We start from the raw sequence: 25,331 nt of genomic DNA, 5'->3' as shown, positions 1-25,331 counted from the left end.
GCCAGGTAAATAAAAAGCATCAGCCTGATAGATAAAACACCAGCAGAAGTTTATGAAAAACATTTCTCTGCACCTGGTACTTGAGCAGTGTGACATTGTAGTAAGGAGCTGTGTGCTGTTCTGCCATGTTATTCAGATAAGAGGTCAGACCAGCCATGTTTAGCCAGAAGTCCCTGCTGTTTGGGTCACTCTGGGACAGGTCACTGTCAGAAGAACCATGTGTTAATAGAAAGGCCTTGAATTATTTTTGTGAAAATGCATAATGTACACATATGTATATATATATATGTACACACCATGTGTTAATATAATGAGTAGTTTCTTACCTACAATTATTTAAGTTTCTTTCGTAAATTATTAAGATGCAGCAAATAACATGACCTTGCCATGTAAACAAACAAGTAAACATGACATGTCCACCAACTGCCAAACACATCAAAACATATAAATTTATAGGCACAGTGTCTACTCATAAATATTTTTTTAAAATATAAATTTTATGCTTCTTACACACTGAGAGATTCTAAAGGGCCCACAGAAACCAAGGCAGGTTTTTGTTGTCAACCTGGGGGAAATCAAGTTTTTTTAATCCACCAGCTCAGAAAGTTTCCACATTAACTATGGATAGTCACTGAATTCTACAGATATAAGTTAAACAGAATGTACAGGCTATGGCAATTTATTGAAACAATAAATATTTTGAGAAAAAAATGTTTAGCGAAATGGAAAGTACAGTACTGATTAAATGTACATCACTTTTACAATACATTTTCAACACAGATGGGTAGCTAATCTATATATATTAGTTACCCATCTGTGTTATTAATGCACTGTAAAAATTACAGCACAGTACAGGTATAGGATCTGTTATCTGGAAACCTGTTATCCAGAAAGCTCCAAATTACAGAAAGGCCGTCTCCCATAGACTCCAAATAATCCAAAATGTAACGATGATTTCCTTTTTCTCTGTGACAACAAAACAGTGGCTTGTAATTGATCCAAACCAAGATACAATTAAACCTTATTGGAAGCAAAACCAGCCGATTGGGTTTATTTAATTTTTACATGATTTTCTAGTAGATTTAAAGGAGAACTAAACCCCCCGTTAATCGGAAATCTCCATCCCCTTCCGTCCATTGGCCCCTCCCTCATTGCTTTCTCCCTCCACGGTAACTCAGTGGAAAAAGTGTCCCTGTCATGTACCTTGTAGTAGCACAGCGGAGCTCTCTGGCGCCATCTTCTGCATCTCCACTGCATAATTATGCCAAGGTACATGACAGGGAGTGAGAACGCATTGAGAGGGGTCAATGGACCGAAGGGGATGGGGAATTTTGATTAACGGGGGGTTTAGTTCTCCTTTAAGGCATGGAGATCCAAATTACATCCGTTATCTGGAAAACCCCAGGTCCCGAGCATACTGGGTAACAGGTCCCATACTTGCAATACTTAAAGGTTAAACTTGATGGACTTTTATTGTCTATATGACTATTTTACTATGTAATAAATAGCACTAAATTATAATTGGGTTGTCGGTCCTTCACATGCACTCAGACTCTACTTATTATCTTCACTGTTCCTTTTCAAGCGGTTATAGTTTTTTAACCAGTGTTTTAGTTATTCTACTTCCCCAGTTCTCACCTATACAAAAGCTCAGAGTTGGGAGCAAAGTGTTCCACATGTGAAGTGTGGATCAATTTGAAGCTGAGAACAGGGGGTGTTGTGGTACTTGCAAACACCCGGAGAATGCCTGCTGGAAAGGACATGGTGAGTTCTCCTGAAATCCGCACACTGGAGCTGAAAACAATGAAAAGAGAACAGTATGTGTTGAGTGAAATACGGTCAGCTTGGAATGAGCACCACAAGACGAAAACAAACTCACTACGAACATTGGCATAAGACCTCATAAGAAAGTTACAAGAATTGCAGAAAATCTACAACAAAAAGGAAAGGATGTATATTATGCATAGGTCTTACTGAGGCAGATTTAGAGAGGCCTCCCAAGAACCAAACAATGAACAGCTTCCATTTCCAAGTTTGCCCAAGAAACAGATCTAAACAGATCCTTTGGGTTAGTTTCAACTGAAAAATGTTATCTCACGGTTTATCACGTGAAAAAAGTCATAAACAAGATTCAATTAGAGTAGAAAAAAAAACCTCTCCTAATTCAGTTTTATCCCCACAGACTTCAATAGAGTTTTCAAGTGATAAACTGTGAAAAAAATGTTTTAAATGAATTGTACCAGAGACAGGAACATCAAACTTTAAACTTCAATTTTGTGAAAACAGTAAAAATAAAAAAAGGAAAGTAATAGAAAAAAGTTTTAATTTTTCTGGTGAACAATCTGAAAACAGCTGAACTGAAAAGTGTTTGAAAGGTGAACAACCCCTTTAATCTACTACATCCTCACCTTTTTCATATGAATGTTTCTTGTCCAGTAAAGTTGAAATCATGCGGGGTGTCAAACGTTAAGCACCCCCAGTGATTACAGTAGTTTACCTGGTGTTTTTGTTTACTGAAAACTATTTAAAATATCATTGGATTACCTAACTCTAGCATAAACTGTGATGCCACTACCCTAAAGAAAGAAAAAAATAGAAATTGAAAGAAACCTTAACTTGGTAGCTATAAAGTAAAAGTTAAGCAAACTCACCCTTCGAGGGCCCCTGCTTCAAACACAGCATGGACATATTCTGTAAAAGCAGCAGCCACAGGGAGTGATTCCTGAGAACCTAACACAACAGGACTGGGACCACGAGACAATCCTATAGAAGAAAAGTTTTAAAAATTGCCAAAGAGACTTGAAATATTGTTGGCAGAAAGAGATATTAGGTATGATAAATGTAAAAACGTGTACTGTATTTTTATGTAGACTAATCACTGGTCACTAAGGCTAATGTCACACTTAACGCGTCTATGGATTACAGGCAGAAAATTCATACTTGACGATTTTCTGTCTGCATTGTGTGGGCAGTTTCGGACTGTACCAAGGTTTTCCTCTAAAATATCATGTGACATTAGCCTTGGTGGTCTGCATTTATGGCTGTAGCACATAGGGAGTTTTTAAGATTCAGTCCTACCACTCTGGTCGTTTCATTGAATAAATCAATTGCACAGAGTAATGGCTGCAATAAAACCATAACACATGCTGCAGTACGCTGCTGTGTAAAGGCACTGAAATAAGCTGTCTGAACAGAAATGCATTAAAATCCTGTGGCACACTTACATTGGTTTGGCTTCCACCTTTTGAAACAGACAAGCAACTTGTAGCATAAGTATGACAATATTCACTTAAAATTAAGCTCACATTGAAAGAGAAAGGATGGTGTAATGTAGGATTACAATGGTCTGATCCATGTATATAAAACAAAAGTACCACCCAAATGTATGAATTAGTATTTATTTTACATGTATGGCGATAGCAATCATTTTCCTTTCAATTAATAAACTCTGCTTTTATTCTTTCGCACCTATACAAAGGATTTCAGAAGTGAACAAATCTTAAATGTTTTGAAATGTAACAGGAACATTTCAGACACTGGCTGTTGACTCCCCAATCAATATTTGATCAGATGTTGATTGTCAATATGGAAAATACCATTGGCCAAGGACTGCATTGAGTCATGGATGTGGCGAAAAGGGAGAGAATCAAGGGAGGGAGGATCAAGGGAGAGAACGATTTTTAAAAAAGGAAGATATTGACGCACCTAGGGATGTTCCAGCACCTAAAGAAAATGGGGACAAGCCGCGGTCACTGTGAACTGAGGAAGGAGCACTCGGGGTCAGCAAGGAAGGATTAAGTGAAGCAGTCTGGTTGGAAACAGGTAACAATCAGTGAAACTTGGACATAAAGATAATAAGGAATAGATATTGTCACAAGAGCAATTACAGATACATACTTACCATATTACAGCTTCGTTGAAGACGTGGTGCTGTGGGTGGAGGCAAAGACAGATTATAGTCTGAAGAGTCCCAAGAATCTGAAACATAAAGCAAGGAATGTATTGAGTTAGGAATTTGTAATTATACACACACATATATAGAACAGGCCCTCCCGTATATAAGACACGCGGAACACTGGAAATCAGTATTGTTTAAGGGTGATCAGCAAAAATGTGGGCAGACCTGGACAAAGAAAACCAGATACCAGCACTGATTCCTGCCTTTGAGATAAATGGTTTCTGGTTGATATATAATGGATATCTGAATTACAAAATGAAAAAGTAATAGACAAAATGTGAGCACTGAAAAACTGTACCTACCAGCTTCACATGTGGTATAGTCAGATGCTGAAATACTGGGAGCAGTAAGTATTTGTTCAGAGGCATTCTTGTTGCCTAATGCTTTTGATTCTGTTACTGGAACAATTTCACAATCTGGAGGAGATTCTGCACAAGACTGTGCAGCAAGAAGTGAGTCACCAGTGGAGAAATCATCACGTGGAGTCCAGGGGCGAGAATCAGGGGAAGGCCCAGAGAATGGATGGAAAGGAGAATCCAATCCAGAATCTTCCACATTCTCTGGGGAGGAGGAGGAGAAGGGAGATGGACTAGAAGTGAGAGTGCAGTTCCTACACCCTGAAATAGAAAAGCAGGAGTTATGCATTTGCCACAGTTTGTACATTTCAATACACAATGACACTTAAACCAATTTAAGATTAATGGATTTAGAAAACTTTTCTTTTAAAATTGTATTTGGAGAGTCTATCAGGATAGGTGAGAGTACTTGAATCGGTACTCTTCCCACTGTACACTGGAGCTCTCTGTCAACTCATAGGCATATTAGACTTCCAGTACAATCTTTCCGTGATGATACTCTTTCTTGTCCTGATCTGTCCCCCTTTGTCACAGGTATCCAACTGCTTCTATGCTATCATCTTGAATGCCTTCTTTTTTTCTAAAACAAAATATAACTAATTGTATTCCCCACAACATTACTATGCCCTCCACGGACACTATCTTTTACTGTTACCACCACAAGCATTTATTCCAGAACACAGGATTGCTGTCTTGGAGTCATATTAGATTTAGCACTCTACTTAATTTCGCACATTTAATGCCTTGCAAATTCTTTCCTACTACATCTTAAATATATCTCACAAATACTGCCCCTTTCTCAGTCAGGAAACATAAAAATTCAAGTCTACTTATTAATCATCTCCCACCTAGACTATTGCACCCTCCCCTTTTTTGCCCTACCACTCACTCATCTTCCCTAAAATCCATCCAAAATACCATAGCAAAATACTGTCAAGCCACTTCCGTTGTACCTTTCTGCAGAACCCAGCGCTACCAAGACTTTCAAGCCTCATCTCCAAATACACTTCATTGAAGCTTTCACACTTACCAAATAATCTATAGTTAGTTAATCTTTCATAATATCCATACATCACTTCTATTATCTCCTTGAACTAGAACTATAGATATGTGTGCCACCCTTTAAACAGATTCCACCTTTATGTCTCTTATAAAGTATAAAGCCAAAAACAAATTTGGATTCAGCATAATGGGTTATTTTTTAATTTAAATGTCTTTACAACCTTTGGAAAATGTCAAACCATACTGCAGGTTTTCTAAGCCAGTATATTAGTTCTTAGAATTAGTTATTAGGTACCATCTGATTAAGGCTAGAACTCGACGACGTGTCTGGAGCCGACACTTCGCTATGCGACAAAACACATGCGACGTGTTAGATGTTCTGAAGAAACATGAAGTGAAGAAGAAATCACAGGTAAGAACTACATTTATCCGACTGTCGGATTAAAACGCAGCTGGACAGTCAAATAAATGTAGTTCTAACCTGTGATTTCTCCTTCACTTCCGGTTTCTTTAGAACATCCGACACGTTGCATGCGTTTTGACGCATATCTAAGTGTCGGCTCCAGATGCGTCGTGGAGTTCTAGCCTTAATGTTAGCTCTTTTTGCCAACAGGACTAGAATGGACTATAACAAAATGAACGTCATCCCAGGAGCCTTTGGTTTTGGTGGGATGACTTTGTGACATATTTTCTCTGGGAGTCTTGAGTTCTATAAGTTACACACTTGGAAGAGTCCTGTGTGACCCAAAACATGTTGTGGTAACAACCAACACATTTTGAATCCTGCTCTGTGTGAATATATGCTTGACATACTTAGGGGGTATTTATTACAGGCTGATTTTTTCTGGTTGGAGTTTTGAAGCAGAAAACACAATTTTTCCGGAGGATTTATGTGATTTATTAAACCCGAGGCTGCTAAAAGTCCAATTAAAAAAGTACTCAATCACAAACCTGCCATGGTCATGTAGAAGTCAATGGCAGATATCCTGTTTACAATTGGAAGATATCATGATCTTCTCTGGGTTTTGTATAATAATACAAATAATTCCTGATTTTCAGGAGATAATTAAAAAAAAAATCTGTATTTAATGTATGCATTCCTTTTGAAGGAAGTAGGTTTCCCTATCATTGCCCTGCTTTAATCTGGCACCTGATCCACTGATTTAGCTTCTAGGCCAGGACCTCAAGACAATCCATGGTTTTTACATATCACACACTGACAGTATGGCATTGGGGGAGATACAAGAAAAAAAAAAGAAAGCCAAGCTCTATTTGTCAGCATCATGACCCTTGACATTTACAAATATGTATAATGGAAAAGCTTACAAATGTGGTAATGTACAATCTGGTATTACAGCAAGTAAAGCTGTTGCGCACCTATGTAGAAAACATTAGTTATAAACCAGCAGCAAATTTAGTTTTTTTTTTGCTGACCTTTCCAATATTTGAGTCTAAATAGGTGGTTTTTACCTGCCACTGCAATAAGAATAATAAAAGTAAAATCTAATTGGTAATGGCACTGCAGCTGTTTAGGAAGTCAATTTTCACTTATACTGTAAACCCCCTTCCCCCAGCCCAGTTCCAACAGCAATACACAGAAGATGAAAATGTTACCTGTAAAGTCATCGGACTCGAAGAGAGATTCAAGAAGAGGACCAAATAATGACTGGGAGTGATTCATTGAATTAGTATCACAGCTACAAGAAGTAGAAAACAGACAATCAGAAAGAATATTTATCCCTGCAGATTTCTGATTCACTTCAGTCACATCTAAGGGAGACCAAAAATGTAAATCACATATAGCCAGAGAGGGGTAAACAAAGTGGCAAAAACATACATCAGCATATCTTGACAGCACTATATAAATAAATGATGATGATGATGATGAAATATGAAAAAAGGCAGCCAAGCATGTTTTTTTAGAAGAAAAAGATGTATATGAAAGGGAAAGGTAAGTCTGCAAGGAACAAAAACATGGGTCCAAATAAGCAATTCAGGCAACACTCCGGTTGCAGCATTGGGGTAATTATAGGCATCTATGAAACGTGTAAGGCGATGCTGTTACCCTAATGCTGCAATAGACCTTTTCAAACTTTTCCGGAGTGCCGTCTGAATTGCTTACCGGTATTTTGACCTATATTACAGCCAGGACGCTGAGCACACAGAGTTTGTGGAGCTGACTGGAGGAATATGGCGTAGTGGGGTGAGTCTTTTTACTGACTTTAATAAACAAAAACATGCACAGATGATACCTGCTTGTGAGAGACGAAGGAGGGGTATCAGAAAGACTCTCAGCTGCTTTTTCTATTAAAAACAAACAAAACAAAAACATGCTATTAGTATGTCACACATATTTACTGGTGAGTGGTCAAATGGACAAAGTCAGTTGCACAAGCTAAAAACATACCTGTTTGACTTAATATTTGTGGGTCTCCTAAAGAAATATCCACAGCCCCTGCAGTTCCTGAAGTAGAGAACAAAAGAAAGTAACAATGAGGAGGATACTTTGAAGACAACTATGAATGCAGTTAACGCATGAATGAAGGACAGAAGACATTGTGCAATGCAGGCAGCCTGTGTAAAGGAAAACAACAAGGATAATAGCATGCCGAGCAATTACCAGTAACTTTCCACTCACACAATTTCTAGCTCAGCAGGCAGGGGCGTAACTACAGAGGAAGCAGACCCTGCGGCTGCAGGGGGGCCCAGGAGGTACAGGGGGCCCCATGAGGCTCTCATTGATGAGCAATTTGAACATATATTGGTAAAACAGGACAAACACTGGATATGTTGGGGGCCGTAAAATTAATTTGCTGTGGGGCCCAGCAACATCTAGTTACGCCACTGTCAGCAGGTGCAGTAGTAATAATCTTACAATTGCTCCTCATTGTCATCAGAGTTTTGCCACCCACAGTATATGAAAGGACATAATTTGTGATGTATGAAAACAAGGAGGGCAGGAGAATATGACGGAATTGTGACATACTGGAAAACGCCAAAATAATATGAAGAGCGTGACTGCCAGAATATCTCTATATTTCATAAATATGGTAGTTGAGATACTACATGTTAAGTTAAATGTGGCTACTTACTGGTAAAAATCAATAGTATCATGGTATAATATAAAGGAAATTATAAAAAAAACAACAACAAAGCATTCATATGAGTAAAGAACTACATGGTAACTAATGACCAAATGCTAGTGGTTAAAAAACGTGGTATACACAGTATGGGAAGGAGACTTAACTGGCTTTAAAGAGCGGCTTGGCATTGACCCAAATATGTTTAATATGATGGCTAATAACTAAGAAAATGGGATAAGACATTCTCTTTAGAACAAGTGAAATTTCTAAAAATATAAATAGTGATTGTGCCTGGTGTTGTGAAACACACATGCGAAAACCAGGAGACTTTGCTGTGCCAGCTCATAGTTGGGGGTTAGGAACTATGAAGTTGTAACAGACATATTAAAACACATTGACAGTGTATTTGTGGTAATTTAATATTTCCCCCCCCAAATTAACTGGCTATATCAATAATCCCTCTGTCAGTTAGTTGGTCAATGTACAGATCTACGGTGTAGTAAAATGTAAAAAAAAAAAACAAATAAACAAAAAAAACAAGAAGAAAGATCTGAAACAAAGAGGTATGCAAGAAAGATCAGTATTTCTGCCTACAGGTATGGGATACTTTATCCGGAAACCCATTATCTAGAAAGCTCTGAATTATGGAAAGGCCATCTCCAATAGACTCTGAATTATTTGGATAAATTAGAGTCTATTGGAGATGGCCTTTCCATAATTCGGAGGTTTCAAAATGATTTCCTTTTTCTCTGTAAAAACAAAACAGTACCTTGTACTTGATCCAGATTAAGATAGAACTATTTCTTATTAGAAGCTAAACCAGTCTATTGGGTGTATTTAATGTTTACATGATTTAATAGTAAACTTAAGGTATGAAGATAAAAATTACGGAAAGATCCATTATCCAGAAAACCCCAGGTCCCAAGCATTCTGGATAACATGTCCCATACCTGTACAAGGCTGAATGTAGAACAAGTTATGGATAGGAAAAAAATGGCTACAAAATGTTGCACTCACGTATGTTTTGACGCCTAATAGATACCTGCAAAGTCAGAAAAATGGCCCATCAAATACAGATAACCAAGATTCTGCCACAAAATAGAGAAAAGGGGCATTTGCTGATAAGGTTACATTTTTAGACTATGTCACATGTACATACCACTGCTGAGGGGGGCTGTAAAATACATTCTACAGATTCCCTAAGGCGCTTCATTTCTGTCTCCTGGTCTTTGACATTGTCACTGCTCTGGGGGGGTTTGATCTGAAATCTGATCCGGCGAGGCTCTTCTCCATCATCATCGAAATCAGAATCACTTGAGGAACAGCATTGAACAGAATTCCCTGTGGTATCCATCAAGGAGTAAATATTTTGCAGACCAGTGTACAGATTACTTATCATGGTAAACACCACAATTGCCTCATATGCAGAAATGTTTATACCTTCTATAGTCTCAGAAATAAGCGGTATTTTTTTTATTGTCTTCAGGAAATACAGTATATATAATTTGCAATATATAATACATATGGTAGGCAGGCACATTTTATCATTATTTAATATGGTGGTCAACTGAATGGATATGGGCCCAATTTGTCCACCCAAATAAAAGTGTGTGTATCTTTACCCCTGAAAGTACAGTTGTGATTGCCACAATTATATGACAAATCTCACCAAAAACTGATTTTGCCTGCATTTCAAGACAAAGTATTTGGAGGTGCTATACTTGTGGCAATTGCACTGGAGCACAATGGGAATAACCAAGACAAGATACCATGCGTTCTAGAACTACAACTTTCTGAAGAAAAACAGCATATGGTAAACACACCGACAGATCTCTGAGAGCTGCACAGTCCAGACTATTTCTTTCATAAACACCACCTCAGAATTTTTTGCCACACAAAATAAGCACTGTAAGTATATATTCAGGTGTAGCATGTTGGCCCATTGAAATAAATACATTTGGGAAGTCTAGGGTACAGAAGGAAATTATGCAGGCACCTTTGGGATTTCAAGACTTTTTCATTTCTATTTTTTGTTATTTATACTATGTTTATGAAAGTTCTCATTCATCCAGATCATGGTTTATCTATAAAAATAAGTCAAATCAACTGGACTTACTGTGCTTTTCTTGAAGACGTTTCACCAGTCATCCAACTGGCTTTCTCAATTCAGAATAATTTGTACATAGGATCTTGCTTCACTTTATATCCTCTGGAATGTTGCTCCAATCAGCATAATCTGTTTATCATAATCCACAATGCTGTCATTAAATTAGGTGTTGATTGTATTAGCAACATTGGAGCTTTGATGTGTTATTAAACCTTCCAGGGAGAGGTGCCAAAATAGCATTGTATGTGGCAGATAATAGATGTCGCTTCCCCCCCCCGCCCATATTCAAACTTGGTTTTTCAGTTTTTACATTTATGGCTTCTTTAACATCTCTTTTGAACCAGTCGCACTCTCGGTCTAGAATCTGGACTTGGCAGTCTTCAAACGTGTGTCCTTTTTCTTTTAGATGTAGGTACACGGAGGAGCCGGCTCTTCTGTGCTGCACCATATGGTGGTGGTGTAACTGTTGTTTGGTTTCCCCCACATACAAATCAGAGCATTCCTCACTGCACTGCATACACAATTTTACTCTTCTTGTGCTTTGGCGTTGGGTCCTTTGGGTGAACTAGTTGCTGTCTCAGTGTGTTGCTGGGTTTTAAGCAGATAGAAGATTTTTAATAAACACCACATCCCTAAGTTTTTCCAACAACAACCCAGCTACATATGGGAGGACCAAGTTCTTTCTCCTGTTCGGTTTTCCATGTTCACCAGTAGTCTTGGTGTCATTGCTTCTTTTTCTACCAGTATTCACAAAAACCCAATCTGGATCTGTGGATTATGATAAACAGATTATGCTGACCGGAGCAACATTCCAGAGGATATATAGCGAAGCAAAATCCTATGTACAAGTTATTCTGAATTGAGAAAGCCAGTTGGATGACAGGTGAAACTTCTTCGAGAAAAACACAGCAGCCCAGTTGATTTGACTTATTTTTATAGATATAGTTATTTATACTACTCTTTCAGTTATTCCCTTGTATTTTTTTCTAAACTTTCTTCTTCATTCCTCCTCAACCTTTTTTTCTCTCCTGTTTTTCAATAATCTTTTTTCATCCATGTCCAATTATTTTTCTTGTGTTTTGTGTATACATTTTTCACATTTTCCCATAGTCTCTTTTGACTTTCCTAGGTTCAGCGTCTCCTTTCTTTACCCTTCTGCGGCTGTGTTCTCTTTATCGCTTTTCTTTTCTTTTTTTAATATTCCATTTTCCTTTCCCTTTCATTTTTTATACTCCCTACTTTTCACTCCTGATCTCCCACTCCCCCTTTTCTAGTCTGTCTTCTTTTCAATGTTGTCTACCTTTTATCTTATTCCCTTTCCAAATTATGACAATTACATTTGTTTTCCTAACTTTTCTGCTGTTCTTTTCTGCCCTTTACCCTATGCTCTCCCATCACTCACTTTATGTTTTGCCTTCCACCTCCACCCCACATTTCATGAATCATTATACTGCTTTTCTCATTTTTCTATATTATAAGGTATACATTACAGTAGTACAGTATATTTAATAAGCACACTGCCATTTTAAAAGGATACTGTTCAAATTATCATCTGGTCGAATAGTAAAACCTTCTTCATCTACATCTGGATGATTCTAGAGATTAAACAACATGGTCAAACAAATAGGGTTTTATGCATCTGCATGTAACTCTGTCAGAAAAAAAACATTGTATAAAGAAGACAACACCCCTGGGGAAAAAAATCTTCAATGTGACATAATGGTTTTCCTTAAACAGGTTATTTGTGGAAATTAGATGCCCTCTAGTGTTCACAAATTTTACATAAACTAGGCATTTATGATATGCAAGTGGCCATACTGGGCACCCACCACAGATGGTAAGTTAAAGATTTTAAACAACCCACAAATCACTCGGGAGTGGGTGCCAAAACGTTAGGCAACCTCTACTGAATCTGATTTTTTACCCCAGCAGCACTACTTTTCTTATCGAAATACAAAAGCAGCAGCATGTGCTGAACATGTGTGTCTTAGTCTGAAGATCAAAACCTGGGAAAGTTAGGTAAGATGGTGTTCTGTATGTTTACTCCCTAGCAGGTGCATTTTTATCCTAAAATGAGCACCAGCTCAGGGAAAAACGGTCTGATTCAATTCACTGGGAGTGAATAAACATTGCCCTTTTTTTTCCAGTGTATTATTTTAATGTTAAAATTATAGCAATATATGAAAATTACCATACCTAATGTGCATAAACACAAGTTTAATTTAGTCTGCCCTTTAGAAAACGTTGCATCATTTCTTGAAAGCATTGCATTTTTATTTAAATGATCTTCCTGTAGGGCTTTCTTGGAGTTCCAGTTGAAATAAACCTGGCAGGGAAGTGTTTAATAGACAATGAAAGGCAGCAAAACAACCCTTTAACCTCTGCCCTCAAAAGAGGCATCCTCAAATGACATAGGGGCAAATTCAATAACCTCTGAAAATTTGCCAGCAACGGCTTCGCTTAAAGCGCAACACTTCAACAGGCGTAATTTGCCAGGACAATGCTAATTAACTAAAATCCGAAGTTGTGTCCAGGGCCCCGAATGCTGGAGAAGTTGCGCTAGCGTTACTGCCAAGCGAAGCTGCGCTAGCGTTGGCTAATTTGCATACGGAGGAAAGTTAAAGTTCAATGGACGTATATGTTGCTTACCACACTGTTTAACTCTGATGATTCCCTGTCAAAAAAACAACAAGATACTGTCAAATTTTGTTTTAATCAATAGAACTGACAATAAAAATAAAACAAAATTATGAAGACACTGACTTACACAGGATGTGCTTCTTTCTCTCTTCTGCTCAGACCACGAATACGAAAAGGCTTAGACCACATACGTTTCACACCTGTTAAAATGAGTAGTAAGACAAAAGAGCCATGATACAGAAACAAATTAAACAGAAAGAAAAAGAATGAAGGGAAAAGGAAGGTTTATTTGGTGGAAATAGAAAGTTGCTGTATAGCTTGTGGACAAGATATAAAACAGGAAATTGATTTTGTTATACACTGACCTTCTAAAGAAGCCGGAAAACGGAAACCTTCAAATTCCACTGGCTCTGGTAAAGGATCACACAATTTCATATAAGTTTAAGGCCAATTTCCCATTCTACTTTTTTCCATATCAATATGTGAGTTTTAATATAATATAGCTGACGTTTTACATTAAGCATAGTTACTGGGTGCCCTGACAGGAAACTATGAATCCATATACAGGTCAGTGGAAAGCGTTTAGTGACCCTATACCTACTAATTTGTCCACCAGTCCAGTTCAGCTTTCCCCATATTTTCACTTAGATATGTTCCTTCTTTCTGCAACACGCTCTACGTCTCTTATGGTATTTCAGATAGTTTGCTCTGCAGATACATACTGTGTAGATCTGCAGGCCGCAACTTTGTCCATTGGATTCAAGTTTCTCATCATATATACACTCCAAGTACCCAACAAGCCATCACTGACTCTGTAATAACCACCCATTATCACTGCACAGTGAATGTGAACTAAGAATTATGTAATGGGATCCAAGGCAGCAGCTACATATTCTGAAGAAAGTGGTGCGACTAATTTACTTCACCTGCAGTTTGCAATAACAGAATGCCTCAATAGGAAACTCTCTTTTTGGCACGTTTAGGTTTGTTGTTTGAGAGAAGGGGAAAAATGGGCCCTAAGGACTAAAGCTATTCTGTTAAGATTGCAGATCCATGAATAGACAGAGGGAAAAGTCCCACATATGTACCTACTTAGGATTATCCTTATTACAATCTTCATCTTCAATAGGTCTTTTTCTCCCTAAATTGGGGATTCTGCCCCTCACAAGGCAGGCCCAAATGACAGAATAAAAAGGTCCAGTCCATCGTGATGGCTAGTTATTGGGCAATTTGGGTTGATGCTAAACTGCTATCCCGAATATTCTTACAAATACTTTGGCTTTTATAACAATTTTTGATTAATGCCATAATAAAGGCGTATAAACCCACGTTTTCCAAGGTTCTAAGGCTCTCATGAGTAGCTTTGAGTTAATTTGTACAACAAGGAGTGAAGAAAACCACTAATGAACTGATCAATTCAAGAAACTCCTAGATCGCCTTTTACCTAAGTCATTTACCTGGCCTATCTGTTCCTGTCCCATTGCTTTCTGCAAATTTTCTGATCAATTTGTCTACAGCAACATTTTCCATGTTGTGTTTAAACTCCTCATGAACCTATTGGAAGAATGTTAATAAGAGTTATACTTAAAAAGACACTGAGAATAGGTAATGTCAAGGTTTAAGGAAATAGAAATAAGGATGAAACTAATAAAGTTGAACCTCCACATAAAATCTAAACTAACATATAGTAATTTAGAGTATGGGGGAGATTGTTTAGATTAACAATTTAAAGCATGGTATCACAGGGACAGGGGAATAATATGAAGGGTAGAAAATGAGACGTTAAAATAAGAAGGCTAAAAATCACAGAAGAGCATTTAAATAAGCAGGAGTTGTATTTTAAGGTTTTCTCCATTGAGTCCACTTTAAGCAAATATTATTTATTTTTTAATGAATTCCTGTTTCTACTTTCTCTGTAATAATAAAACAGTAACTTGTATTAACTAAACTACAATAAACCCATGTTGGTGACAAAACAATCCTATTTGGGTTTAAGAAATATTTTAGTATTTAAAGCACCAGTAACATCAAAACATTTTTTTTTAAAAATTGTTAGTATACAACGAAAAATAAACACCAAGACAAATGAAACATTTAAATTGCAAAGCCTTTATTAAAGAAATAACTTACCAAAACTCCACTTCTGCTCCTCTTCAAAAAAGGAATGACCATCCATCCTGCAGTGCTTGATTTCTCCTCCCTGGCTATTCTAGTGACAGAGTCTGCAGCAACTTCCCCGCTGCTGCAGAAGAAGGTGGAGGAGCCATGCAGGCGCACTACCAGGTGCCCTACCTCATTGGGGAGCAGAGTTACTACAGGACGGTGGCGGCAGGAGGAGGCTACACGGGCATGGCTACCGCTGGACATGCTGCTGCTGCTCAGACTCTCTATGTTGGGCACGACGAGTGCAGGAGACATGGACAGAGGAGGAGACGAGGTGCCGTTTTCTGTCTTTATATCGTGAATCCTAACCAGCTGGGAGGATTCAGCAGCAGACACTGCCAGCCCCGCACACACTCAGATGGGCACAGCAATGGGGAGCAAGTGGCATGCACACCCCACTGATCCGGCTCTCCCAGTACCTGCTGCTGGGAATAGGGGAAGCCCTGCAGACTCTGTCACTAGAATAGCCAGGGAGGAGAAATTGAGCACTGCAGGATGGATGGACGCCCTGTTGCCTTTTTTGAAGAGGAGCGGAAGTGGAGTTTCAGTAAGTTATTTCTTAATAAAGGCTTTGCAATTTAAAAGTTTAATTCGTCTTGGTGTTTATTTTTCGTTGTATACTAACAATATTTTTTTAAAAATATTTTGATGTTTCTGGTACTTTAAGTATAGTGAGCCAAACTACAAAAAGCCTCAGGTCTAAGGACTAAGATAAATGCCCTGGGTAAATAAAAGTAAAGACTACAATTTTCAGTTAGACTTACCTGTCCAATCTGAACATGAGTGTCCTCCACAGAGTGAGAGTAGGCAGCGACAAGTCGCTTCATGTGTCTAAGATGAGTGGCCTCTGTATCTTGGAATGTCTATTTGAAGAAAGAATAGACTTATACAGTGTAATCTACAGGGATCATACAGCCAAATGCCCCCATTTAGTAACAAATAAAACATCAAGTTGCATTTACTTTTCTACTGGAGTAAAAAAATACTAAAATAGATTTGTTGCATTAGCTAACAGAAGCAATTTTATTACACTTGATGCTGATCAGCTCTAATATTCCTTAATCCTGGGTGGTTTTGTGTTCATAGAAAAAAAACAAAAAAAAAACACAGTACTGCTTTTTCCTTACAAATCAGATTCTTGCATTTTTCACTCTCCATACTGCCTAGACTAATGCAACCTTCTAGTAACTTGGCTAACAGAATTCCACTACTTTCTTTCTCAGTATATATTAAACTATTCTGCTATATTATTTTTGTTCTTGACTCGGAATAATATAACATATAATATAACTTCAAAATCCATTTGCATGGCTATAAGCCACTACATTTCTTTTAATTTTTTAAACAAAGATTTACCATTCAGAACCACTGTCTTTTCATACTACCCACATACCCATATTTACCACTTGTGGCTTCTAACCTCCAGAATACTTACTCAGAATTTCCCCATAAACTCAGCATCTACAAAACTAACTATCTTGTAGTGCAAATGCCGGCACTTATGATCTAATAGTCTAACCACTGTGATTGGTTGCACTAATTATCCTCCTATATCTCTGGGATCTATGTATCTAAACATTTTGTAGCAAATCCTTGAGCTAGATTACACACATTGGAGTGTGCCCTCTTGATTATGCTATATAGGTGTATTTATTTTCTTAATGGTCTGCTGCTACCTTTCTGTAGTATATATACAAATAAATATACAGTACTGTATACATAAATAACACTACATATGTAAATACATATAAACATACACAAAGGAATAACAAGGTGATGTCTAGGATACCAAAACAGCAATGGAAAATTAGCACCCAAATATTGTACTACATACAGCTCACCTACCTGTGCTGACTGCAACATCTTTTGCTCAAATTCTTTGCGTACTGCATTATACTTCTCAACTGAACAGCGCAGGGACTCTGCTGCTTTTCTAGTCTTTCGTTCTGCCTGGGACAGGTAGCACAAATGATCATTTTGTGGCAAAATGTTTTCTTTTCCCATGCACATATTAGTGCATAGTTATGAAACAGATAAAGAATGGACTGTTTTATAGACTGGTCTATAAAATAATGCTATAAGTGCTTAAAGTCTTAAGTTAGAAAGGAAAATAAACAGGCACGTGAAAGATATCCGTAAAATAATTATATGCTAGATCAGTTTTTTGCCATGTTGCAATAATATTCAAATCCAGTTTGCCTCACCTTTTCTAACTCTTTTTGCAGCAAGCCCTCTCTTCTGAGGCGCTCCTGCTCAGAGAATTTGGTACAGTAATTGTCCTTTGATTTCTGCAGCATCTGGGAACTGCACTGAAGTAACTGTATGGCCTCCAGTGTACCGGACATCTCATCTTTGGACTGTGCATAAACAGCATACCGAGTGTTTCACATATGTTAAACATTTACAATAACAAATAAAAACCTTTTTCATTTGTATTAGAAGCAAATTCCATATTTAATCACAATACAAAAACCAAAAAGCATGAACCTTGTTTGGTTTACCCCTACTTTCCCCACAAACCCAGATTTTTTTCCAAGCATATTACCCTACAAAGATAACAAGAAGACACTATAAATACAAAAAAATAAATAAATACAAAATCAGGGTAGAGAAAATACAGATGTATGCAGATGATACCCTAATTTACTTGGGGGACACCCATGCCTCTCTCAATGCACTTCTGGACATAACCAGGGTTTTTGGAGAGGTTTCAGGCCTAAAGACTAACCCCTCAAAGTCAATTATATTTCCCTTAGACCCAGAGGAGGGGGATGGTATTGGGGCAGATATTCCGCTACTGAAAGTTAGTCAATTCATGTATCTAGGGGTTAAGGTGGCCCGGCCGGTCTCCACTTATTATGATCTCAACATAGCTCCCTTATTGCCCTGGGTTCAGCGTAAATTTCAAGTTTGGAAGAACTTGCCGTTGGGCCCTATGGGCCGCATACAGACCATTAAAATGATTATTGCTCCTAAACTATTGTATGTACTATGGCATACCCCCCTCACAATACAGAACCGCTTCTTTCTTGACTTGGCTGCTACTTTTAGACGGTATATTTGGGGTACCTCCCGTAGTAGACTGTCCTTATCCTCACTCTGTAGACCAAAGGATGAGGGAGGTGTGGCGCTGCCGGATATGCACCAGTACTATGTGGCAGCACAACTCTCACAAATGTGGTCTTTGAAATTCGCTGGACCAGGGGAAGCAGTGTATCAGTTGTGGCAGGAGATACTGCAAAGTGACCTGCCTCCTTTCTATGCCCTAACGGCTATCAATCCGAAGAATGCTAGGCTTGCTAAAATCAACCCTCTTTTACGATTGCAAAGAGACATTGTCACAAGGGTTCACCATCTAACGAACCAGAAGGGCCTAGGCCCGTTTACGACCTTATGGTACAATGCCAAATTGACACCATTGGATAAACTAGTGATACCGAGAGTTTGGTTCGAGGCTGGGGTTTACTGCCTAGACCAGGTATATGGTGAACAAGGAGTAATTTCATTTGATACTCTTAAGGAACAGTTTTCCATTCCCTCATCCCAGTGGCTGACATATCACAAAATGAGATGGGCAATTAAAAAAGCACTTAAATTGGCTATTTTTAATTTACGGAATACACCTGTGGCCGAGGCGTTTAGACAGGACCAACCTAGCCACAAGATTTCTACTTTTTATAGAGCCCTGCAGACCATTAATATACAAAAATCCTCCATGAAAGTGAGAGACCGGTGGGAGGCTGATCTCTCACCATTTACTGATGAGCAATGGGAACAGGTGCTCCGTACCCCTCTTAGCATCTCCCCTATTTATAAATATAGGATATTGCAACTTTACTTTGTGCATAGGGCCTATTATTCCAGAACAGTACTACACAAAATCAACCCAGGGATCTCACCAGCCTGCCTGAGATGTGGTGTGGCGGAGGGCACACTTTTGCACACTTTCTGGGCTTGCTCGGAAATTGTGCCTTTTTGGGAAATGGTACAGACCCGTATCACAGGGATGCTGGGGTTTGAAATACAGTAAGACCCCAAATGGTACTTACTAGGCATGGACCCCCCGACTCCTCTAACGAAACCAGCCCACACTATGGTACACAAGTTACTTTTCTTAGCTCGTAAACTGATAGCCCAGCACTGGAAGGCCACAGATCCCCCTACCTATCAGATGTGGCTGAAGTCGGTTCAGGTCTTACAAAAAATGGAGGATCTGATTGCCAGGAGACGGGGGTCTACTAAGGCTAACACCGCTATTTGGCAGCTATGGATTCTGGAGCAGGTTTGAACAGCCTGGGGCATCGGTGGGAATTAGCTAATACAAGATTAGGGTACATATCATTTCTCCTACGCTACTAGTTAATGCAAAAAATTTTCAGTACCTAACGGCCTTATGATCGAATTATTAGGTACAGTGTGGTCCACGGCATTGCCATTTCTCTATGTCACTACTGTCAATAAAGATGTGTGTTTACAATGCTCAGATGATAAGTGTTTAAAGATAACTTTACTATCCTTGTACATTGTCTTGAGGTACATTGCATACGTCAGAAATGTATTTATATACTCGATCAAAACTCTGTGCTTGCAGACGGTTTGCGTCCAATCTGCGTATTGGATCTTGTCCCTTTTCTATGTTTACTGAACGGTGATATTGTCTGTACAACTGTCTTTTTCTTTACTCAATAAATCTCACTTGAACCAAAAAAAATAAATAAATACAAAATACATCCCATTCAATGTACCCTCCAAGGTTTGCAATTGTTCACAAATTTTGAGGACAGCTCACAAAGAATTTTGTGTGAAAATAAAATATTTTGTATTAATTCTGACCTGAGCACACAGTTTTTAAAAACTGCGCACAGAAGTTTAAAATGTGCGCATAAAATAATTTTTTTGCACACATAGCCGAGAAGGAATTAGAGCAAATATTGATCCAATTACTTTCATTGTTTTATTTCATTATTACTTTCATTAAAGAGTTTACTCAGGAATAAATACTTGCAAATCGCATCTCTTGTAAGGTGTCAGGACCAACTTGGCAGAAAAAATGGTTTTATTACTAAACAAGATACAACAAATCAGGGTTAACATGGTGCTGTCCTGTAATACTGGGGTCCTAGGTTTGATTCCAGTCATGGCACAATATGCAAAAAGGTTGCATAATGTAGTTGTATGTAATATGATAGGGATTTAGATTGTAAACTCACATGAGGCAGGTAAAAAACTGTGAAATATATAGGTGCTATGTAAAGACTAAACAGTTTTAAACACATATGTATAAATGGTGATATCCACACATTATTGGTATGCTTTTACCTTTTTGTGCATTTTGATTTGTTCGTCTCCATACCGACTGATCTCTTTGATAAGATCATGCAGCTTCTTGCTCAGTTCCAGGTGGCAGAGAGCTAGCTTGTCTGAAGACACCCTGTACATCTCCCACATTGGGGCAAATGTCCTGCAGGAAGAAAACAGCCAAAGCGTGAATCCTACTCACCTCTAAAGAGTAAATATATCAGACTGATTGGATTATGTTACACTGTTACATATTGAGACCATTTGAAATAGCAGTCTACATAGGTCTTTTTAAATCAACATTTTGTAACACACTAGAAGCAATGTTTTAAAATTGCAGACACTCGTGAGCCTTGTCTTATAGTGCCCATAAGTGATGGCCACAATTTTTCAGCAAGTATGGATTTGTGGCTAAAGTCCACATCAGTGAATATTTTTGTGAAACCACTGCAAAACTTTGCAGCAAAAAAAGTTCCCACAAAACCCCCATAGGCCCAAAGTATTCAAAGAAAAAGCCAGTGAAAAAAACACCCATTGACGTAAATTACTTTTGCTTGTTGATAGTGTTCATACAAAGGCAGATACTGGCCTCATCGAAATAATATTGGCTCAGACAGGCACAAAATTATCTCTACCTATTCAGTTACTGAATGTCTGTGACACATACCCTAAATGGCTCCCACTGCTGACCATCTTGGACAGTTTCTGCATGGATTTTGAGTACGATTCCTCAATGGCTGCTCTGCAAGGTACATTTGGATATGAAAAAAAAAAACAAATCAATATGCAGAGTAAGCCCCTACATATAATGCAAGTTAAAGGTTTATTGTCTTGGAATTTATTTGTTTCCTGAAATGGTTGTAACAATACTAAAAGAAGCAAAAGTGAGCATAAGCACTGTAAACTCATAACTGAAATGCCTGTTTTGGTGAATGAATTATCAGTTGGTATCTACCACATTATCCACATAAAATAGAAATTCACTTATAGAGAATGGTCTTTCCACCCATGATAACTATATCCCTTTGTTTATGCTTTTGTGTACAAAATGTAACTTGTGTTACAGGTAAATGTACAACAACCTTATCTGGAACATTATTTTTACTGTATATGGCAATTGGGTATTTATTTTAGATTGCTGCAGGTTTTCAGGAAGAGCAGCAGAGAACCAGATGTTTGTTCTTACAGAAATTATCTTCTCACTCTTTTCAAAATAAGCAAAAGCTGTTCATAAGAATATATTTTACAGTAATCCCTGGCTTTTGTGCAATCAAAGTGGTTGACTGAAATTTTATACTACTGCCAGTGGTATCCAGGTAAACATGAGAGTAGACAGCTCTGCAAAAAAGCATGCCAGTATGCAGGCATGAATTAAGCTATGCAACAAACAAGGCAAAGTCTATGTCCAAGTCTATAAGGTCATAAATTGGAGTCACAATACAAATATTTCATGAGAGAGACTTATACAAGAACAAATAAAACTTTGTTCGGCAAAGAAGATGAAACAATAAACAGGTTTATATAGTGATTAAAGGTAGTGAACCATCATGGATAGCTAAGAGGTAAAGCAAGGTGCACCATTTAAGCAAAAGGCATCAACCAAATCTCAGACAGTCAATATTGCAATGGAGGCTACCTTTGTAAAGGATACAATATTTACCAAAAAGGAAAAAAAAAAAAAAAAAGAATAAAATAGAGAATAGCCAATTTAGAAGGTAGGCAATACTACAGCAGGACAATAATAACTTCATCATAACACATATAAAGCCACCATGTTTCTTGATCCCCTAAATAGTACTCTTGGCATGCTTAAAGGGATCCTGTCATCGGAAAACATGTTTTTTTCAAAATGAATCAGTTAATAGTGCTGCTCCAGCAGAATTCTGCACTGAAATCCATTTCTCAAAAGAGCAAACAGATTTTTTTATATTCAATTTTGAAATCTGACATGGGGCTAGACATTTTGTCAATTTCCCAGCTGCCCCCAGTCATGTGACTTGTGCCTGCACTTTAGGAGAGAAATGCTTTCTGGCAGGCTACGGTTTTTCCTTCTCAATGTAACTGAATGTGTCTCAGTGGAACATGGGTTTTTACTATTGAGTGTTGTTCTTAGATCTACCAGGCAGCTGTTATCTTGTGTTAGGGAGCTGCTATCTGGTTACCTTCCCATTGTTCTTTTGTTTGGCTGCTGGGGGGAAAAAGGGAGGGGGTGATATCACTCCAACTTGCAGTACAGCAGTAAAGAGTGATTGAAGTTTATCAGAGCACAAGTCACATGACTTGGGGCAGCTGGGAAATTGACAATATGTCTAGCCCCATGTCAGATTTCAAAATTGAATATAAAAAAATCTGTTTGCTCTTTTGAGAAATGAATTTCAGTGCAGAATTCTGCTGGAGCAGCACTATTAACTGATTCATTTTCGAAAAAATGTTTTTTCCCATGACAGTATCCCTTTAAAGCACAAATAATTATATTTGTGTTAAGCAAACAAAGTAATAGAGCAGCTAGCATGCCAAAATCAACACCACCATTCTTCAGTTTGGACTCCCTTAACTGTGTTTAATTTAGAACTTGTACAAATAATAAGAACAACATGCTCTGAATATAGCGCTGCATGTGATTGGCAAGACTGTATACAGAAAAGGGGGGGGTCTTCTTTGCAAACCCTGAAATACCCGCCTAAAGGTGGCCATAGACGCAAAGATCCGCCCGTTTGGCGCCACCGCCAAACGAGCTGATCTTTCCCAGATATGCCATTAACGGGCATGGCTATATCGGGGGTAATCTGAATGTTCGGCCCTATGGCCGAATGATCAGATTACGATGAGAGCGCAATGGGCTCCGGCTGGACGGTCGGGACAAAATCAAACCTGTCCGATCGACCAAACGACCGATCTCCGCTGGACGAAAAATGTTGGGACTCTCCACACACGGTCCGAAAATCGTATGAATCCTAGATTCATACGATAGGATCTTTGCATCTATGGCCACCTTAACTTGCGCATCTGAATGATCGGAATAAAGATTAGGGAGTGCAGAGCAAAGCAATTGTCCAGCATAAGCATTAAGTGCTCTTCTTTATACACATTAGATTAGCAAATGTGTGTGTGCCACCTACTTCTACATACAGAGGTTACTTTAGGGTTACATTTGTTACTATTTAACAAACAAAGCAAACAATCATTAAAACCAGTTGTTATTTATAAAAAAACTATAATGCAATACTTACATTGGGAGCCAGACTTGCCCCAGCAATAGCCTACAGATGATTATAAAGTGAAATTGTTTCTAAAGCATGTTTTCTACAGCATGCAGCAAAGACAGTGGGGCTCATTTATCTACACTGGGCAAATTTGCCTGTGGGCAGTAACCCATAGCAACCAATTAGTTCTTGGCTTTTTCCAAGCAGCTGCAAGTAGAACAATGAATGCAATAATTAAATGGTTGCCATGGGTAACTGCCCATGTGCAAATTTGCCGAGTGTTGTAAATGACCCCCAGTGTGTGCTTTTGTTTCCATTTTTACTTCTGCTACCCCAAACCTCTGACCATTTTCTGCTCCTAAACAAACAGGAGTTCTGCCTGATAATGTTTGTTCTGCTAGTAATATCAATAAATGCAGATAGATTCCTGCAAGAGTTTTATTCTGTACAAGAATGAAATCCCCTACAGACATCTGACCTCTGCTTAGCTCCCATTGATGCTAAAACCAAATATTGCTATTATATATATACTTTATGTTATTTCAGTCATACAATACATACATTATTCAGAATGCATCTGTAAAAGTTGCCTATTGAGAAAGTAGTGCAGTGAGACTACAGCCTTTGTGCAGTTATCTTAATGTTACTTTTAACAGTTTTTAACCTGATGAAATGGTTGTGATGATACACTTCCTAATTATCTCATGTACAAGGGTGCATTTACTTTTGTCTTTGAAACCACATGCTTCCTTTTTCTTGTTATTCACTAGGCACACAACTTAGTTTCTCTGTCTTTCCATTTGTCTGTGTGCTAAGTTTTTTGGTGTTACAATGACTTCCCTATTGCATACACTCTAAAATTCCCCATCTAGTACAAAGGGCATGAATATTGCTCACAAAATTTGTTATAACTATAAATGGGACTTAAAGGGAAGGAAATGCAAATGTTCCACATATATTATCATCAAGTTTGGGTTCTGAATAAAGTGTAGTGGAATTAAGGCTAAAATAAACAATTACATATAAATATATATGGTTAAAATAACCTTATATGCACACATACATATAGCCGTCAGTGGCAACTTGTGAAAAACATTATCCACTTGTGAAAAGAAAATGAGCACTGCACAGAGGTGCTCAGTGAAAAGTGGCACTATTTGTTCAGCAAAGAATTACACTATTTATAACAGCAAACTGCCACAACAGACTTCAAATACAGGCAGTCATCTCAAGTGTGTCAGGTTTGATAATGCAATTTGTGGGGCAGGACAGACCTTAATAAACTTCTGCATAAAACCTTATATCAAATGACACGTTTTAGTACAGGAAACATAGCATATCTTGAGGTTGGTTTCATAAATGTTTACCTTTCTCGCACAAAGTCTGCCAGTTCTTTGACAGATAGTTGTCCATGTTTCATATTATGGTACAAAACAGCAAAGCCAGAGTTTTTATCCCCCTGTTAAAAACAAAAGGCAATTAATTAACAAATCACATGTAAAGCTACTTTCAGGTAAGGAT

General features: G+C 38.1%; 1 protein-coding gene across 3 annotated transcripts in view; it reads right to left on the bottom strand.

Annotated features, from left to right (window-relative positions):
* fcho1.S (FCH and mu domain containing endocytic adaptor 1 S homeolog) overlaps positions 1–25,331 on the bottom strand; it is a 47,797-nt gene that overhangs the window by 5,672 nt on the left and 16,794 nt on the right. For 2 of the 3 annotated variants that reach the window (XM_041580009.1, XM_041580010.1), the window contains 23 exons: positions 25,178–25,269; positions 23,838–23,867; positions 21,275–21,349; positions 20,629–20,770; positions 17,514–17,666; positions 17,155–17,259; positions 16,074–16,172; positions 14,604–14,700; positions 13,512–13,556; positions 13,274–13,346; positions 13,156–13,180; positions 12,044–12,101; positions 9,559–9,740; positions 9,417–9,441; positions 7,724–7,780; positions 7,569–7,620; positions 6,931–7,013; positions 4,261–4,575; positions 3,902–3,978; positions 3,706–3,808; positions 2,652–2,763; positions 1,639–1,794; positions 74–203 (listed from right to left, as the gene is read on the bottom strand). In XM_041580009.1, coding sequence (XP_041435943.1) covers positions 74–203; positions 1,639–1,794; positions 2,652–2,763; positions 3,706–3,808; positions 3,902–3,978; positions 4,261–4,575; positions 6,931–7,013; positions 7,569–7,620; positions 7,724–7,780; positions 9,417–9,441; positions 9,559–9,740; positions 12,044–12,101; positions 13,156–13,180; positions 13,274–13,346; positions 13,512–13,556; positions 14,604–14,700; positions 16,074–16,172; positions 17,155–17,259; positions 17,514–17,666; positions 20,629–20,770; positions 21,275–21,349; positions 23,838–23,867; positions 25,178–25,269 — 2,286 coding nt within the window. The remainder of the gene's footprint in view (positions 1–73; positions 204–1,638; positions 1,795–2,651; positions 2,764–3,705; positions 3,809–3,901; positions 3,979–4,260; positions 4,576–6,930; positions 7,014–7,568; positions 7,621–7,723; positions 7,781–9,416; positions 9,442–9,558; positions 9,741–12,043; positions 12,102–13,155; positions 13,181–13,273; positions 13,347–13,511; positions 13,557–14,603; positions 14,701–16,073; positions 16,173–17,154; positions 17,260–17,513; positions 17,667–20,628; positions 20,771–21,274; positions 21,350–23,837; positions 23,868–25,177; positions 25,270–25,331) is intronic. The other variant, XM_018239908.2, reaches the window with a different exon arrangement.

Source organism: Xenopus laevis, chromosome 1S (genome assembly GCF_017654675.1).
Source record: "Xenopus laevis strain J_2021 chromosome 1S, Xenopus_laevis_v10.1, whole genome shotgun sequence".
Taxonomy (NCBI): domain Eukaryota; kingdom Metazoa; phylum Chordata; class Amphibia; order Anura; family Pipidae; genus Xenopus; species Xenopus laevis.
Note: the sequence above shows the minus strand (reverse complement) of the source record. Positions and strands in the feature narration are given on the sequence as shown.